Consider the following 20,569-nt stretch of genomic DNA (forward strand, 5'->3'; position numbering starts at 1 on the left):
GTGAAGACTTGTCAGCCATCCAACTGAGCCAGTGACTGCTCCACTGATGGTAAGATGTGTCTCTCTGCAGAGTAGCTCATTCAAGTTAGTCATGTCCACACATCCTTATGTCCCCATTGGCTTTTGGGACCACTACCATCCCTGCACACCATTCAGTGGGACTCTCGATTTTAGACACCGCCCCAATTTCTTCCATCCTCCCCAAGTCGCTCTGGATAAGAGCGTCTGCTAAATGACTAAAATGTAAATGTAAAATGTAACTCTTCCTTTACTCTGGCCAATACAGGGATAGGCACACGGCGAGGGGTGGTAAGGGCATAGGGGACAGCATCCTCTTTCAGGTGGATTTTGTATTCACCTATCCTTCCTAGACCAGAAAACACTTTGGGGAATTTCTTTTTGAAAACCTCACCTGGGTCCTCCATTTCGCTCACTCTCTCAATGAGTTGCAATGCTTCAATTGCTGGCAACCCCAGCAACGCTCTGGCCAGAGAGTCAATGACGAAGACCGGCTGCATGGCACTTTTGTCCTTACTCTCCAGTTTAATCACCAACTGCCCTACCACTGGTAATATCTTATTACTGGGCCCGTACAGTTTTTTGTTTGTAGAGAGCAAAGGGCCATCTCTGCTATAGCTATACAGCCTAGTGGGATAGCTGTCACTGCTGCCCCAGTGTCTAGTTTAAATGACACAACCTCCCCATTGAGTTTAACCTCTCTAGGGGGTGTGGGACGGTAGCGTCCCACCTGGCCAACATCCAGTGAAATTGCAGAGCGTCAAATTCAAAAACAGAAATACTCATTATAAAAATTCATAAAACATACAAGTGTTATCCATCGGTTTAAAGATTAACTTCTTGTTAATTCAGATTTCAAAAAGGCTTCATGGCGAAAGCATACCATGCGATTATCTGAGAACAGCGCCCAGCAGACAAATCATTACAAACAGTTACCAGCCAAGTAGAGGAGTTACACAAGTCAGAAATTAAAATTAATCACTTACCTTTGATGATCTTCATATGGTTGCACTCACAAGACTCCCATTTACTCAATAAATGTTCATTTTGTTCGATAAAGTCCCTCTTTATATCCAAAAACCTCAGTTAGTTTCGTTCGCGTTTTGTTTAGTAATCCGCAGGCTCAAAGGCAGGCAGGCAGACGAAAAATCCGAAAAGTATCAGTAAAGTTTGTAGAAACATGTCAAACGATGTTTATAATCAATCCTCAGGGTGTTTTTAGTCATAATAATCAATAATATTTCAACCTGACAAAAGCTTCGTCAATATAAAATGAAAACAAGGAAGGCGCGCTCTCGGTCCTGCGCATGAAAAACCTCTGGGTCACTGCAGTGTCCACTCATTCAGAGTGGTCTTACTCGCTCATTTTTCAGAATACAAGCCTGAAACAATTTCTAAAGACTGTTGACATCTAGTGGAAGCCATAGGACGTGCAATTTGAGTCCTAAATCAATGGAATCTGTATAGGCAGTTTTCGCCTGCCATATCAGTTCTGTTATACTCACAGACATTATTTTAACAGTTTTGGAAACTTTAGAGTGTTTTCCAAATCTACCAATTATATGCATATCCTAGCTTCTGGGCCTGAGGAACAGGCAGTTTACTTTGGGCATGCTTTTCATCCAGAGGTGAAAATAATGCCCCCCTACCCTAGTGAGGTTAATGTCTGAATGCCAGCCAGCATTGTTTTCCCTTCTCCCAGAAAGATGCTGTCCTACTGTACCTCCTCTGAGACCTCATGCATTTGCTTTAATCGACAGACAGCTGAAAAGTGTCCTCTCCTGTGACGTTTCCTGCATTCTACATCCTTTGCTGGGCAATCTTTCCATCTGTGGAAAGGCGATTTCCCACATTTACAACAAACACTTGAACTAGCTACTGGTGCTGTCTGTGATTGTTTTCTCCACGTCTGTCTCTGTTCTGTGTTCCCCTCCGTTTTTTTAGCTCGGTATGAAAATGCATTTATTTCCTATTTCCAGCAGCTCTGCAAGGAGCTGCTGTCGTGCAGCATCATCTGCAGTCTTTTTACCGTCTCACTCTGCCTAACCTGGTTTACAGCTTTGGACAAGGTAAGCTGGGAATCCAACTGTAACTTTTCAGAAAGTGATATATTGCTGAGAAGGCGTTCGACAGGATGGAGTGGAGCTTTCTGTTCTCAGTCTTAGAAAAGTTCAATATGGGCCCAAACTTTATTAAATGGATCAAATCACTATACTCTCATCCAAATGCCATGGAGACTACTAACGGACTGAACTCTGACAGATTCCCTTTGGGACGGGGCACAAGACAAGGATGCTCACTGTCCCCCTGCTCTACTTGTTGGGGGCGGAGCCTCTGGCAGAGTTGATAAGGAGCAATACAGGTATTATGGGTGTTTCTGCAGGCGGCCTGCAGCACAAGATTTCGCTCTACGCGGATTATGTCTTGCTCTACATATCCAACCCTGAGAAATCCCTCCCTCCCATTTTAGATAATTGCTCAGTATTGGAAGTTTTAAGGTTATAAGATAAATTTGAACAAATCCACTGTCTGCCCTCTCAATATTACACTCACCAGCTCTATGAAGACACCATTCCAATGGAAGACACAGGGGTTTCAATACCTTGGGATCTTCATAACACCAGATCTGAATAGCCTTTTCAAGGAAAATTATCTTCCACTCCTGGATCGAATCAAGAACGATCTCTAAATGAAAGGTCTGACTATCAGTGATGAGTTATGGGCGGAGGTTTGACTATCAGTGATGAGTTATGGGCGGAGGTCTGACTATCAGTGATGAGTTATGGGCGGAGGTCTGACTATCAGTGATGAGTTATGGGCGCAGGTCTGACTATCAGTGATGAGTTATGGGCGGAGGTCTGACTATCAGTGATGAGTTATGGGCAGAGGTCTGACTATCAGTGATGAGTTATGGGCGGAGGTCTGACTATCATTGATGAGTTATGGGCGGAGGTCTGACTATCAGTGATGAGTTATGGGCGGAGGTTTGACTATCAGTGATGAGTTATGGGCGGAGGTCTGACTATCAGTGATGAGTTATGGGCGGAGGTTTGCGACAGGGTATACTGCTCCTCTACTAATGTAAAAATGAAAGAATCTAATACATTTTTGTACAAATTTTATTACACTCAGACTCCATAGAATGAAAACAGACATTTCTCCTAACTGTAAAAGATGTACCTCTGAAAGTTGAACCTATATGCATGTATTTTGGAGCTGTAGAGAGTGCCAGATTTTGACAATCTATACATACTGCTGCACAGAAAATACTAGATGTACAGTTTGATATGACCCCATGTATCTATCTTCTTAATGCCCAGCAGGACTTTGTTCTTGATCCTGACAGAGAAAATGTGCTCATGACTATTATATACTTTGCTAAGAAATGTATTCTTCTATTGTGGGCCTCTAATACCTCTCCTTTAAAATGTGGATTGACCAGATTGTTGACTTTCTCCCCCTTGAAAAGCTCACTTGTGACCTCCGCAAGACACAGCCCAAGTTAGATAGACTCTGGTCTCCACTACTCAACTATATTTCAAATTGGACAGAGTGAATGGGGTGATTAGGGAAATGAGCAGATACATGTTGTGTAAGGTGCTGTAAAATCTAAAAACTAATTATTTGCTCGTCGTCTCAGCTAAGGCTGGAAATAGCTAATAAGAACCTTTGATAGTGCTGCTGCAAGTTTTATATATTTATATATATATATACACTGCTCAAAAAAATAAAGGGAACACTTAAACAACACATCCTAGATCTGAATGAAAGAAATCTTATTAAATACTTTTTTCTTTACATAGTTGAATGTGCTGACAACAAAATCACACAAAAATAATCAATGGAAATCCAATTTATCAACCCATGGAGGTCTGGATTTGGAGTCACACTCAAAATTATAGTGGAAAACCACACTACAGGCTGATCCAACTTTGACATAATGTCCTTAAAACAAGTCAAAATGAGGCTCAGTAGTGTGTGTGGCCTCCACGTGCCTGTATGACCTCCCTACAACGCCTGGGCATGCTCCTGATGAGGTGGCGGATGGTCTCCTGAGGGATCTCCTCCCAGACCTGGACTAAAGCATCCGCCAACTCCTGGACAGTCTGTGGTGCAACGTGACGTTGGTGGATGGAGCGAGACATGATGTCCCAGATGTGCTCAATTGGATTCAGGTCTGGGGAACGGGCGGGCCAGTCCATAGCATCAATGCCTTCCTCTTGCAGGAACTGCTGACACACTCCAGCCACATGAGGTCTAGCATTGTCTTGCATTAGGAGGAACCCAGGGCCAACCGCACCATCATATGGTCTCACAAGGGGTCTGACGATCTTATCTCGGTACCTAATGGCAGTCAGGCTACCTCTGGCGAGCACATGGAGGGCTGTGCGGCCCCCCAAAGAAATGCCACCCCACACCATGACTGACCCACCGCCAAACCGGTCATGCTGGAGGATGTTGCAGGCAGCGGAACGTTCTCCACGGCGTCTCCAGACTCTGTCACGTCTGTCACGTGCTCAGTGTGAACCTGCTTTCACCTGTGAAGAGCACAGGGCGCCAGTGGCGAATTTGCCAATCTTGGTGTTCTCTGGCAAATGCCAAACGTCCTGCACGGTGTTGGGCTGTAAGCACAACCCCCACCTGTGGACGTCGAGCCCTCATACCACCCTCATGGAGTCTGTTTCTGACCTTTTGAGCAGACACATGCACATTTGTGGCCTGCTGGAGGTCATTTTGCAGGGCTCTGGCAGTGCTCCTCCTGCTCCTCCTTGCACAAAGGCAGAGGTAGCGGTCCTGCTGCTGGGTTGTTGCCCTCCTACGGCCTCCTCCACGTCTCCTGATGTACTGGCCTGTCTCCTGGTAGCGCCTCCATGCTCTGGACACTACGCTGACAGACACAGCAAACCTTCTTGCCACAGCTCGCATTGATGTGCCATCCTGGATGAGCTGCACTACCTGAGCCACTTGTGTGGGTTGTAGACTCCGTCTCATGCTTCCACTAGAGTGAAAGCACCACCAGTATTCAAAAGTGACCAAAACATCAGCCAGGAAGCATAGGAACTGAGAAGTGGTCTGTGGTCCCCACCTGCAGAACCACTCCTTTATTGGGGGTGTCTTGCTTATTGCCTATAATTTCCACCTGTTGTCTATTCCATTTGCACAACAGCATGTGAAATTTATTGTCAATCAGTGTTGCTTCCTAAGTGGACAGTTTGATTTCACAGAAGTGTGATTGACTTGGAGTTACATTGTGTTGTTTAAGTGTTCCCTTTATTTTTTTGAGCAGTGTATATTTTTTATTTTTTTCTTTTTTTGAATAATTATTCTTTGTGTGTATGTATATATAATAAATATATATATATTTTTAAAATTTTTTAAGTCTGTCACATCTGTGAATGTGGAATGTGTTTTGTTGGTTGATTGAAAAACAAGAAAACGTAATAAAACTTTAAATTGAAAAAAAAAGAAAGTGATATATTTCTTATTCCCACTACAATCCGACCTCGGATCAGCTCTTCCCTGAGCGCGCCAAACTGACAATATTCTGCTAGTTTGTGAACAGCTGTGATAAAACTGTCGGTGGTTTTACCCTGCTCCTGTTTGCACATATTAAACCTAGCTCTCTCAAATATAATGTTGTGTCTCCCTACAAAATGCCTTTCAAAACAGTCTTTAACAGCACTGTAGTTAAGTTTCTCTTCCTCAGTCAACGTTGAAGCATTTAATATATCCTCGGCTTCATCACCCATAGAGTAGATCAGTGTATTAACTTGAAATGCCTCATTTCACATTTAACCCTGATGCTACCCTGTACCTTTCAAAGTGCCTGATCCATTTCGTCCAGTTTTAAATGTTCATACAATCAAAATTCTCCGGGGGACTAATGCGAAATCCGTCAGCACTAGCCACTGGCCTGTCCGTGTTTGCGCCAGAGCCCGTTGATCTTGGAGTCGCAAACCCTGATATCCCGCCAGTTGCTTCCTCTTGCAACATGTTGCTTAGCAGTAACTTAGTCCTTGCTCGTTAGCTTGCAAAATAATGATATGCGCTGTTTTATCTCCAACACTGTGCCCTCCCTGCTTTGAAACAGCCTAAATGTATGATTTACTTGGTACGTCCTTCACGTTTATGTGATTATTAAACCCACTTCTGACTCCATGTAGTAAGATCTAAAATAAGGAGCGGCGACAACGAGGTTCTAGCTCCAGCATGTTTATTAACCTAACCCACGCATGTCATACATAGGTATGGATACCCCCAAGGGACATCCTACTACAGCTATGACTCGAAAGACTCGAAATTGAGCTCAGTTACATCCTGTTTCCATTGATCATCCTTGACATGTTTCTACAACTTGATTGGAGTCCACCTGTGTCAATTCAATTGATTGGACATGATTTGGAAAGGCACACACCTGTCTATATAAGCTCTCACAGTTGACAGTCCATGTCAGAGCAAAAATCAAGCCGTGAGGTTGAGGAATAGTCCATAGAGCACCGAGACAGGATTGTGTCTAGGCACAGAGCTGGGTAAGAGTACCACATTTATTTTGCAGCATTGAAGGTTCCAAAGAACACAGTGGCCTCCATCATTCTTAAATGGAAGAATTTTAGAACCACCAAGACTCTTCCCAGAGCTGTCTGCAAGGGCAAACTGAGCAATCGGGGGAGAAAGGCCTTGGCCAGTGATGTGACCAAGACCCGATGGTCACTCTGACGGCGCTCCAGAGTTCCTCTGTGGAGATGGGAGAACCTTCCAGAAAGAGAACCATCTCTGCAGCACTCCACTAATCAGGCCTTTATGGTAGAGTGGTGTCATGACTGTCCTGATTAGGTCAGGGTACAGGAGACCACCACCCTACAGATTATCTCCCAAACCCCCAACAGAGGACGAGAGATCTAGGGGTCTGAAGATGTGGGGGTTTTATGACCCCTCACGCCCATAATTAACCTTAGGCCACAGAGAAATTCCTTTGTCCTCACAATGGAGAACTGGCCTCAGAACATTAAACATGCAATAAAGGGACTTTGGAACAATGGTTTCCGTCAGCCACAATGGTGGTCATGACGAGAGGTGGAATATGAAAATGTATGTAACTTTTGTATTGTTATTAAAGGTTAAGAGATGACGTTATTATGAAAACATTGTACCTTTAAGAGTTTTCCCAGTATATGCCTGATGTTTATACATTGTACGTTGTGTGGAAAATATCCAAATCAAAGAGAATGTTTTGGTAAAGATGAGATGTGAAGGTAGTGTCTAAAATAGGATTTTAGTCAAATCTAGGCCTTGCCCCTTAACTTGGTCCGCCCAGAGAATTGCCCTAAAGGCGGTTACGCCCACTTCTGACCCAAGGGTATAAGACAGGAGAGTGAAGAATTAACATATCAGACTAATTGACCCCAAGCTGCAGCGAAGGTCTAACAAAGTCAACGAACCCCAAAACGAAACACAAGGTTGAAGACAAAGAAATCTTTTTCTACACGAGCTACGGACGAGTAGCTGTGTCTAAGCGGGTGAATTCAAGCCGAACCACCCAGCCTCCACTCTCCATTGAATCGTGGTATCTACACCGTTCGAGTCCGAAGCTGTGAGCTCTGAGCTACAGAGCTGTCTGTCCTCAGAAGACCCCTTTCAGATCAAGGGCGAGGGATCAGACCACTAAGCCAAGAAGGACACTGACATCGTGAGGACAACCAGAGAGTTGCGCCGGAGAAGTGCGTCATTGAGAAGCCTAAACGACCCACCTGAGACCTCCAACACGTAATTACATCATTATATTCTGACCCATAAGAGCGGCAGTTCGGGGCAAGGCTAGGTTTAAATAAGCATGGCTGACAAATGAACCCAAATGTATATTTCTCTCGTGTACTTTCTTGGTTTCTCTCTCTTTTAAATCCCCATTTTGAGTAACACGCGCCATAGTGTGTTGGCCCGTTATACTAAGTCCTAATCAATAGCTAGACTGTGTTTTGTGTATGTGTATTTTTATCATCATTTTAGCTTGCTAGTAAATAAATAATCAACTAAGATTGGTGTGGTAAACTCATTGGTGAAGCCCGGGTTCGTGCAGATTCCCGGATTATGCGACGTTCAGACATGAGACAAGAGGTTGATTAATTTAGCGACTGTTGTAAAATCGATATTCTGATATCCTTTGAGTTAATTTGGGAAATAGAAACTCAATCAAAATAATGTTCCCATGGTGCCCCAGGTTAATGAGTTAATAATTGCTTGATTCATTGCTTAATTCATTTAATCACGCAATTATAAACCGTTAATCATTCGATGAGCAACAGTCGTCACATTAACTAATACAACGTCACGACAGTGGGCAGACGGAATCCACTCCTCAGTAAAAGGCACATGACAGGCTGCTTGGAGTTTGCCAAAAGGCAACTAAAGACTCTCAAGGTTCTCTGGTCTGATGACACCAAGATTGAACATGGTGATGGCAGCATCATGCTGTGGGGATGTTTTTCAGCGGCAGGGACTGGGAGACTAGTCAAAATCAAGGGAAAGATGAACAGAGCAAAGTACAGAGAGATCCTTGATGAAAACCTGCTCCAGATCGCTCAGGACCTCAGACTGGGGCGAAAGTTCACCTTCCAACAGGACAATGAACCTAAGCACACAAGCAAGACAACGCAGGAGTGGCTCCGGGACTTGTCCCTGAATGTCCTTGAGTGTCCTTTGCCTTAATGACAGCTTTGCACACTCTTGGCATTCTCTCAACCAGCTTCATGAGGTAGTCACCAATGGAAGAAGAGACTTGCTTGGGCAATGAAACACGAGCAATGTACATTAGACCGGTTTCTCACTTCCTCACCTGTCTCACCGGTTTGCATTACCTTTATCAATCAATATGACTATATGACTAAAGTTATGATATTGATCATTTTGGCTGATGGACGGAGAGGAATAAGATGTTGACTGACTCCATGCTTGATGACTTTACAATCACAGAGAGCTGTTGACTGACTCCATGCTTGATGACTTTACAATCACAGAGAGCTGTTAACTGACTCCATGCTTGGTGACTTTACAATCACAGAGAGCTGTTAACTGACTCCATGCTTGATGACTTTACAATCACAGAGAGCTGTTAACTGACTCCATGCTTGATGACTTTCAAACACAACCACCAAAGTTGTGCTTCTTTGGACAACTGTTCTAAAACCATGAAAGGGCATTTTGGTTTCTTCTTCAGTGTCTTATAAGAGAACATTATAGTGTTTCTATGCAAAAGGAAACATTCTTTCTTTGACCGTGGAAAGTTCCAGTATCTCCAATACTATTCCAAAGGACTTGACTTTGCAATAGGACCATGGAAGACTATCAGACTGTGGATGATGTGTTTTATAAATGGTTTTGATAAAATAATACTCTGGATTCATGCATGTGTATGTCTGTTTACCTTAAGCCATGAAATGGAGGATGAACCTTGGATAAGGCAGAGGCCACTTTGAACAGTGATACAATTCAGATCGTGGAGTCAGTGACCTCTGCTGGTTGGAATATGACATTACAGGATGGTGATGAATCAAGTGGAGACTGGCTGGCTGCTGAAGGATGGATGAACACAATGGACTCAACTTCCACATTGTTCTGTTCATAACTCATCAGTCTTTGGTCTACGCTCCACAAACACATCAAGTATCTACTATTAAATGTGGGCTGGGTTTTCACTGTTGGAAATGGATGGACTGTTTCAGGAAAAACCTTCAAGTCACATATCATATATGCAATCTAAGACTTACTAAACCAGTCGACTTAGTTGGCTTACTGCAAAACAAGAACCATTACTGACCACCTACTTCTGTGTTGGACTACAAGGTGAAACAGCCATTCTGTTAGAAGGAACAACATTACAATGTGATGGACTACAAGGTGAAACAGCCATTCTGTTAGAAGGAACAACATTACAATGTGATGATATCAGGATCTCCAATGTGTTTTCATCTGAGTTTTACTGTATGACTCCAAATACTTTTATGATTGTTTATAGTTTTTAGCTAAATTCATGCATTAAATTATTATATTTTTGAGGACATAATGTCTTCTGTTTAATTCAGATGCCTTTAGTGATGAATTAAATGAGTATAAAGTGCATCATTCAGAATAATATGATGGGATACTACTAGTATTGCTTGCTGGACATATAACAGTACTGTAAGTTGTCACTGTCCAGTGATATTCTAAGTGGTCTTTTTTAGCAGTCTGTCCCTTTCACTTTGACAGTGATGCTCTAATGATGTCATATCATCATGTGCTAACTGTCCTCATGATGCAGTAATGCTGATGAAAGATGCTGTTGCCCATGTGTATGTATGTAATGTGATTGACATGTCCTGAGTCCTGTGTGTCTTCTGTGTGTCTGGCTTGGATGTGTCCCAAATGGTACCCTTAACCATTTGTAGGTGCACTAGGGCCCATAGGGAATAGGGTACCATTTGGAACACCGTCTGAGAGTCTAGGAGGCAATATGATTTACACAGCACAGTTTGATTGACATGTAGGATAATCTGGAATGGATAAATAATAATACAATGAATAAACTTCCCCTTTATTTTAAAGCTGTTGTCAGTTTTGATGCTTGCATTTTATCCATGTTATTGATCCTGTCAGTTATGACATGTTTTGTCCTATATCATCTTCTAATTAACATATGCATCAGTGTATGAACACAGAACTCCAAAGATTGTATTTCCTTCAATGCTTTGTTTTTATTTCTGTAATGCTTCAGGGAAATGTAAAGACAAGGTCCTGGACAGTAACAGGATTATTGTCTTTCTGTCTGAGACAGAGTCATCATAGAGATCTAGTAGATTATTTAGATTAGGGTTGGGGTCAATTCCTTTACAAATCAGGAAGTAAACTGAAAGTCCAATTCCAATTTTCCTCAATGCCTCTCTATGAGAAAATATCAGTTTACTTCCTGAATTGACAGTATTGACATTGAATTGACCCCAACACTGATTTAGAGATAAGAGAGAGACTGTAGTCCTCTTGGGGGAGTAGAGGAGAAGGGGAGGGGAGGCAGGGAGCAGTGTTCCTCTTGGGGGAGTACAGGTGAGGGGAGACAGAGGACAGCCCAGTCTGGTGTATCAGAGATGAGGGGAGACAGAGGACAGCCCAGTCTGATGTATCAGAGATGAGGGGAGACAGAGGACAGCCCAGTCTGATGTATCAGAGATGAGGGGAGACAGAGGACAGCCCAGTCTGGTGTATCAGAGATGAGGGAGACAGAGACAGCCCAGTCTGATGTATCAGAGATGAGGGGAGACAGAGGACAGCCCAGTCTGATGTATCAGAGATGAGGGGAGACAGAGGACAGCCCAGTCTGATTACTGGAGGTTCTCTTGCTACAGAGATGGTCTATAGAAGCCTTTTAGTAGCTGGCATTCCTAACATCAACTGAGAGGATCTCTGTCCCTCTGATGGCCCTGTTGGTGTCCACTCTGTCTCTCTGTGTGTGTCCTGTTCTTCGCTGTCTGGGACTAAGGGGGTGTTGTGTAAATTGAGGGGGGTGGGGTTAGTAGTCTTTTGGCAGCATGACCCTGCGCCCACCCATGAAATAACACAAGGTGATCTTCCTTCTGAAAGGAATGTTGTCCAGGGCCTCCACTGCCACCCTCTTGTTGCCCCTGCCGTTGCTCTCCTCCTGGTCGTACATGGGGCACATGTAGGCCGTTTGCCTCAGGGCATAAATGTCCACCTCGTCCTCGTCGTCCCACAGCTGGAAGGGAACGGCCGACTTGACCAGCTCATAGATTTCACCTGGATTAACCTGGTCAGTCTGTCATGAAAAGAGCACGACATGTTCTTAATGTTTTGTCACTCAGTGTAGACAACCATGTTCTTACTGTCGGAGATCCCTGTGCTGTTACCAGCAATAAATAAAATACAATGAGAAGTATTTGTACTTTTGATGATGGTATTTTGAAATTGTATCTCAAGATGACTTGGTAATGTATATAATGTGCAGTGGTGTAAAGTGCCTAACCTGTCAAGGTATAGGGGGCAGTATTTTCGATTTCGGATGAAAAGCGTAAACTGCCTAATACTCGGGCCCAGAGTCAAATATTTGCATATTATTAGTAGATTTGGATAGAAAACACTCTGAAGTTTCTAAAACTGTTTGAATGATGTCTGTGAATATAACAGAACTCATATGGTAGGCGAAAACCTGAGAAAAATCCAACCAGGAAGTGGGAAATCAGATGCTTGTAGTCTTTTCAAGTCATTGCCTATCTAACACACAGTGACTGGCTTGCCTTCCTAAGGCTTCCACTAGATGTCAACAGTCTTTAGAACCTTGTTTCAGACTTTTGCAGTGAACAGAGAGCGAACAAGAAGGCCGGGAAGATGGTGACTCAGAAAATGACATGAGTTTAGTGGCGCGCATTCACATGATGAGGTAGCTGTGTTCCATAACGTTTTTCATGACATTGGAATCGTCCGGTTGGAATATTATCGAAGTTTTACATTAAAAAGGCCATTTGACATGTTTCTACGAACGTAAATATAACTTTTTTTGACTTTTCGTCGTGAAATTTTCGGCGCACTTCCTACATTTGGAGTAGCTTACTGAACGCGCAAACAACGAGGTATTTGGACATAAATTATGGACTTTATCGAACAAACCAACATTTATTGTGGACCTGGGATTCCTGGAAGTGCCTTTTAATGAAGATATTTATAATGCTATTTATGATTTTAGATGACTCCAAAATGGCGGGTATCTGTATTGCCTGATGTATTTTTCTGAGCGCCGTACTCAGATTATTGCAAAGTGTGCTTTCCCCGTGAAGCTTTTTTGAAATCTGTCACAGCGGTTGCGTTAAGGAGATGTTTATCTATAATTCTTTGAATAACAGTTTAATATTTTATCAACGTTTATGATGAGTATTTTTGTAAATTGTTGTGCTGATTCACCGGCAGTTTGAGGCAAAATATTTTCTGAACATCACGCGCCAATGTAAAATGGGTTTTTTGGATATAAATATGAACTTTATCGAACAAAACATACATGTATTGTGTAACATTGAGTCCTAGGAGTGTCATCTGATGAAGATCGTCAAAGGTTAGTGCTTAATTTTAGCTGTATTTCTGGTTATTGTGACCCCTCTCCTGCTTGGAAAATGGCTGTGCGGTTTTTCTTGTGTTGGCGCTGTCCTAACAATCTAATTTTATGCTTTCGCCGCAAAGCCTTTTTGAAATCGGACAATGTGGTTGGATTAAGGACAAGTGCATCTTTAAAATGGTGTAAAATAGTTGTACGTTTGAGATATTTGAATTATGAGATTTTGTTTTGAATTTGCCGCCCTGATATTTCATTGGCTGTTGAATAGTGTGAACCGTGGGTGGGACGGTAGCGTTCCACGTACCCCAGAGAGGTTAAGTAAAAAAAGTTTTTGGGTGTATCTTTACTTTACTATTTATAATTTTGACAACTTTTACTTCACTACATTTCTAAAGAAAATAATGTATTTTTTACTCCATACATTTTCCCTGACACCTAAAAGTACTCGTTACATTTTGAATGCTGAGCAGGACAGGAAAATGGTCCAATTCACACACTTATCAAGAGAACATCCCTACTGCCTCTGATCTGGCAGACTCACTAAACACACATGCTTCATTTGTAAAATGATGTCTGAGTGTTGGAATGCACCTTGGCTATTCGTACATTTAAAAAAGTAACTTGAAATAATTACTTTTGATATTTAAAACCAACTACTTGTATTTTACTGGGTGAATTTCGCTTTTAAGTGAGTCATTTTCTACTAAGGTATCTTTACTCAAGTATGCCAATTCAGTACTTTTTCCACGTGGTGGCTTTGGGGTTAAATCCCTGCTTTCCAAACTAGGTTCAAATCGTATCTTTTGTGTTCAACCGCTGAAACTTAATGTCAAATATACAAAAAGTGGAATATTGATGGAGTCTGGTTATGGGGTTAAATCTCAGTCTTCCATTCTAGAGGGAGCAGGTTCAAAGCTCCAACTTCAGTGTGGATTTCTGCAACTGTCAATGTGAAAATGACAAAGAAAACAGAGGTGTGAAGGAGTCTGTGGCTCTGGTGTAAAGATCTCACCCTGTATGTTCAGGGTTGTAGGTTCAAACCCCAGTCTGAGTGAGAAGGGGTCTGTGGCTCTGGTGTAAAGATCTCACCCCATACGTTCAGGGTTGCAGGTTCAAACCCCAGTCTGAGTGAGAAGGGGTCTGTGGCTCTGGTGTAAAGATCTCACCCCATACGTTCAGGGTTGCAGGTTCAAACCCCAGTCTGAGTGAGAAGGGGTCTGTCGCTCTGGTGTAAAGATCTCACCCTGTATGTTCAGGGTTGTAGGTTCAAACCCCAGTCTGAGTGAGAAGGGGTCTGTCGCTCTGGTGTAAAGATCTCACCCTGTATGTTCAGGGTTGTAGGTTCAAACCCCAGTCTGAGTGAGAAGGGGTCTGTAGCTCTGGTGTAAAGATCTCACCCCATACGTTCAGGGTTGCAGGTTCTGTCACAGCTCTGGATCAGGATGTGTTGGGACCATGAACTCTGCTGCAGAAAGAGTCAAGGCCACTAGGAGTGCCACACCGACACGATCAGAGATATGGTAAGCTGGGGGTTCAATCCTGGAGCTCCAGAAGAGCAACCAGCAGAGGTTATGGAGGAAAACCTCTGAATAAAGTGGTCTTTAAGTGTCCAGGAGATAATCTCCATAACCGTCTCAGACTGACCCAGAGAGGCTGCTACTCAGACACACAACCTGCCACACCCAGGGCTTCAACTCAGTACCCTGTGGGCAGGAAGCTTACCACCCAGGGCTTGAACTAAGTACCCTGCAGTCAGTCATCCCAGAGAGCTCAGCTGGTTCCCTACGGAACCCTCCTAACCTTCTACTAGACTTGCAGTAACGTACAGGCTCTTCCTCAATCTTACCTCAAAACCTGTTGGAAAATGGGATGGAGCGTTGGCCTTTTCCAGTACTGTTGAGGCGGCTGCCAGGAGATCGAGAGGTATTGTGGAAAGACGAACAGTATTTGAAATAGATGAATGAAAAATCATGCAGGACCACAAACTGGGCAGGAAAAAATTAAATAAAATCCATGCCACTACAGCAAACTGAGCACGATAAAAAGAGGAATGTCTGATAATAAAATCCCACAAATGACATTTTGAAATGCACCTCAAGTCATCAACATAAAGTATTAGATATCACAAAGCCAATAAACACAAACTTTCCCACAATCCAAACCCTTTTTATTAGAACAATACAGCAGATATAAAGACCTATTGCAAATCACACGGTCAACACTGGACGTGTGCTTCAACAAACAAAATGCACTTCCCAAAAAAACAACAAAAATGAAATAAATTAATTTAAAAAAACTAATAAAACTAAAACATCCATTTCCTTTGATGTTTTTTTTCTGTTGAAATGTCAGAATGAAACAAAGGCCTTGTAACTCTGGGCTGAAGACTGAGAAGTTAAGACATCTATATAGTCTCAACACAGAGCATTAAGGACCTAGCCTGGTCCCAGATCTCTTCGTGCCGTCCAGCCAACTCCAACAGTCACAGTCTGACAATGAGTTGGCAAGACAGCACAAACACATCTGGGACCAGGCTATCAAGGACCAAAACCCAAGAGAAGGACAGAAGAGGGAAAAACTCCTTCCTCCTAAGAGTCAAGAGTGGAAACTGCCTCCCTGATTATGTTTATAAGCATTTTAACTGCGATGAGCAAATACACTCCTCTACAACAGAGTTATATGGAGGGTTTAAGGTCCGACTCCACTGTCTGGTCTAGCCTAGTTGCCAGATCTGTACAGGCTTAAGCAAAACGTCAGACTTTCAATGTCATGGCATTATTTGGCTAAAGCACATACTGACCTGGCAACCAAGCTAGGTGGGACCACTGTTCTCTAGTGGAACTGAGATCAAGGTCTCAGATGCACCGCCAGTATATCGTCACAATGAATACATGTCTGTTAGTGTTTGAACTGGAGCGACAGGTACAGAAGCAGTAAGACTGAGCAGGTGTGTGGTGGATAAATCTGAAGTGGAGAGAGAAGGCTCTCAGCCTCAGCACAGCTATGCACCGTGGCGTAGCTACACGTCTAGAAAGTAGATCTGATACACATGAATAACTAAAGGACTCAATTCAATCCGTATCGCCGAAGCTCACCTCCCATTGAGCCGACTTACGCAGCGTTTACCACGGCAGCATTCTCCGCGAAACGCGGGACGATTGCTTTTAAATGTCAGATGGTGCATTAATGCTGAACTTCAGCAGTGGACTGAATCAAGCCCTAATACACAAAGGTCCAAACAGAACCCCAGAGTGATTGACACCCCTCTGAGTGAATCTGGTATTACATGTTTCAATCTTTTCAAATCACATACACACCCTTTAAAAGAGAATAGAAAACCTCCCAAAAAAACAGACACAATCGCAACAGTATTGGAGCAAGAAAAACCCCAACTTAAAGCCTGTGATGATAATGAATAAGACAATAATAGCATTCTAAATAAAAATAAAACACATTTAGAGATGCATATTTTGTTCTGAAATATTGATCTTCTGTCCCAAATGGCACACTATTCCCTATATAGGTCACTACCTGGTCAAAAGTAGTGCACTAAATAGGGAATAGGGTGCCCTTTTGGGCCGTAATCTTAAAGTCAATGAATCACACACTTCACACAAAACGTAGTACAAGTGACTTTATGCCAGAGCAGAAGGAAAAGAGTCTAGGCTCACTTGGTAAGGAGATAGAAACGTCAACTTTTCACTGATGACGGTTTCACTTGGGGTTGGAGAAACTAACGCATCAGGAATGGCACCATGTTCCCTAAAATATCCTTGTACTACTTTTGACTTACACTGGGCTCTGGTCAAAAGTAGTGCACTATATAAAAAGGGAATGGTGTGCCATTTTGTACACACACCGACGTTGGTTTCTAACGTTAGGAAGGAAGGGTGGTGTTGACTGTTGGGGTGACACACTAGTCAGTGACACACTACATGTCACAGTCTAATGGATGAGATAAAGTAGCTACACGTCAAGACATAACGGCACCCTATTCCTCATGTAGTGCACTACTGTTGAAAAGCACCTGATTTGTCAACTGGGGCTCAACTTCAGCCAGTCACAGGTCACATCTCCACCCTCGGGCTTAACCCTTGCCGACCCTCCTCCCTCGTTATGAAGTTGGATCTCCTCTCCCCTTCAACAGTGTGTGGTTGTGCTGTATCCCCACTTTACTTCCCCTCTGGCCAAATCATTTCTTTATTCACAATGGGCTTTTCTTGGTTGTTGTCGCATCATCTTTGTCGATTTTTTTTATTCAATATCTTAACATTTTTTTGTATGTATTTAATGTTTTTATTTTATTTATTATTATATATATTTAATACAAATCTATATAACCCGAATTTAGAAATCTTATTTACATGAAAAACGTTGAAAAGCGGCTAGCCTGCCCGACCCCCCCGGCACCCACCCTTTTCATGGAACAAAAAAATACTTTCCACACATAATTCCATTTCTTTCTTTTTTTTGTACAGCTTTTCTTTCCACCACTATAGCATTAAGAAACCCCCACCACTATAGCATTAAGAAACCCCCACCACTATAGCATTAAGAAACCCCCACCACTATAGCATTAAGAAACCCCCACCACTATAGCATTAAGAAACCCCCACCACTATAGCATTAAGAAACCCCCACATTGTATTTTTTTGTTGCTTTGCACCGTGAGCACAGCGTTTAGAACGATGATAATCATAACAACCACTTCAACAGATTACTCAATATGGGGGGGGACCAATCTCAAATGTCCAGAACCCCTAGACGCAGTTATTGAAAACAAGATGGAGAGAGGAGAAGAAAAACATCTGAGACGTAGGTGTGTTTTTTCATGTGTCCTCTAAGGGGTCTCCTGTAGACAGAGAGACGGGTCGCTACTGGGGAGTCAGTGTGTGTGTGTGTGTGTGTGTGTGTGTGTGTGTGTGTGTGTGTGTGTGTATGTATGTATATGTGCGTCTCCCCTGGTGGTGCGTTGCCGTGACGGCCAGGATCTTCACAGGGCATTGTCCTCTTCACAGCCCGCCCCGGCAGCGTAGCGGAAGGCCTGCAGGTTGGACACGCCGTGGAAATGGACGAACGCTCCCGCCACCACCAGGACGTGGAACAGCTGATGAGAGTGGAACTGGAGGGAAAGAGAGGAGGAGAGAGGGATGATCAGTGAAGAGTTCAGTTACTTCTGATTTAGCCTCTATGGTTGCTGGGTCACGTACAGGTCTACATTAGCCTGTCCCCCAAGATAACCACTTCACTCATTGTCATGTTTGGTTTGCCACAGACGGACATGGGAGCAGACAAGAGAACAAACAGATCTGAGACCAGGTTAACGTTCATGTACTCTCTATGTTTGTAGTAAATCATGTCTGAGGATCAGAGATGGTGTCTAAAAACAGCCCATAGCTCCTTCTACATCAAGATGGTCCCCACAGTCAGCCGTACATCCAGGTGTGTCACTAAGACACAGGAAGTTTCAGTCCAGGGTTTCCCCAAACTCGGTCCCCAATCAGCTGTGTAGTGTCAGGGGGGAAACCAAAACGTGCAGTGTGTGTGTGTGTGTAAACAACATGCCCAGACTATGTCATGGAGGAGTTGGTGTGGACCAAATACCTGCCACGCTACATTGCCCATCTAACTCAGCGATGTATCGTCATGCCCTTCTGTCCCGGGCCTCTCCTCCCTTCCACATGGGTAACACAGGGCTCACGTTGGGGCTGACTGTCAACTGGACTGTCAACTGGACTGTCAACTGGACTGTCAACTGGACTGTCAACTGTACCGTCAACTGTACCGTCAACTGGACCGTCAACTGGACTATCAACTGGACTATCAACTGGACTATCAACTGGACGTCAACTGACCTGTCAACTGACCTGTCAACTGACCTGTCAACTGACCTATCAACTGGACTATCAACTGGACTATCAACTGGACTGTCAACTGGACTGTCAACTGGACTATCAACTGGACTATCAACTGGACTGTCAACTGGACTATCAACTGGACTATCAACTGGACTATCAACTGGACGTCAACTGACCGTCAACTGGACTGTCAACTGACCTGCCAACTGACCTGTCAACTGGACTATCAACTGGACTATCAACTGGACTATCAACTGACCGTCAACTGGACTGTCAACTCACCTGTCAACTGACCGGTCAACTGACCTGTCAACTAACTAGCAACCATCTCCAGGACAGATGTAGAGAACGGGAGGGAATATTCCCCCACACACTGACCTGAGACACACACACACACAGTACTGTCCTAAAGTACTGTAACACAGAGGATATTAACCTCCCACTACACAGTACTGTCCTAAAGTACTGTAACACAGAGGATATTAACCTCCCACTACACAGTACTGTCCTAAAGTACTGTAACACAGAGGATATTAACCTCCCACTACACAGTACTGTCCTAAAGTACTGTAACACAGAGGATACTAACCTCCCACTACACAGTACTGTCCTAAAGTACTGTAACAGAGAGGATATTAACCTCCCACTACACAGTACTGTCCTAAAGTACTGTAACAGAGAGGATATTAACCTCCCACTACACAGTACTGTCCTAAAGTACTGTAACACAGAGGATATTAACCTCCCACTACACAGTACTGTCCTAAAGTACTGTAACACAGAGGATATTAACCTCCCACTACACAGTACTGTCCTAAAGTACTGTAACACAGAGGATATTAACCTCCCACCAGCTGAGGACCAGAAAGGGGGGAGGAGAGGGGCAGCGAGGCCCAGCCTGATGTCCCTGTTCTGGGCTAGCTCTCCCAGGCCTGCCCCCTCTCCAGCTGGGTGTTAATGAAGGGGAACCACCGGGTCACAGGTGACGGGGTGTAAAGGATGGTACTGTCATACTAAATGACCTAACCACTGCCCTATACAATGTCCTCAATTCATTATTTACCTTCAGCTGTGTGAGGGAGACTGAGGAAAGGTTTCCTCAAAACAAACACATCTGGGATCAATCAGCCCACACTAAACAGCCAAAGAGTTATATTTAACTCCACTGTGTGTGTGTGTGTGTGTGTGTGTGTGTGTGTGTGTGTGTGTGTGCGTGCGTGCAGCCCAGAGGTTCTCTACTTGTACCCACCCAGATGTCACATTTCCCTGGGAAGAATCTCTCTGGGATGCGTGCTGCGTAGATACAGGCTCCAGAGATGTAGAGAGTAGCCATGAGGAGCAGCCAGCCCATCTGACCCATAGTAGTGGCTCTCAGCAAGCCTTCAGTGATGACAAAGTGCAGGGTGGGGACCACACCACTCAGACCCAGACCTACAAACACTCCTGGAGACAGACAGACAGGGGTTAATACAGACAGAGACAGACGGGGGTTAATACAGACAGACAGACAGACAGGGGTTAATACAGACAGACAGACAGACAGACGGGGGTTAATACAGACAGACAGACAGACAGACGGGGGTTAATACAGACAGACAGACAGACG

General features: G+C 43.7%; 1 protein-coding gene across 1 annotated transcript in view; it reads right to left on the bottom strand.

Annotated features, from left to right (window-relative positions):
* Window positions 1-15,255: 15,255 nt before the first annotated feature.
* Window positions 15,256-20,569, bottom strand: part of LOC106580685 (adiponectin receptor protein 2) — a 97,181-nt gene continuing 91,867 nt past the window's right edge. Inside the window, 2 exon segments of the mRNA XM_045722463.1 lie at window positions 15,256-18,227; window positions 20,213-20,406. Coding sequence (XP_045578419.1) covers window positions 18,099-18,227; window positions 20,213-20,406 — 323 coding nt within the window. The 3' untranslated portion in view covers window positions 15,256-18,098.

Source organism: Salmo salar, chromosome ssa07 (assembly GCF_905237065.1).
Source record: "Salmo salar chromosome ssa07, Ssal_v3.1, whole genome shotgun sequence".
Classification (NCBI taxonomy): domain Eukaryota; kingdom Metazoa; phylum Chordata; class Actinopteri; order Salmoniformes; family Salmonidae; genus Salmo; species Salmo salar.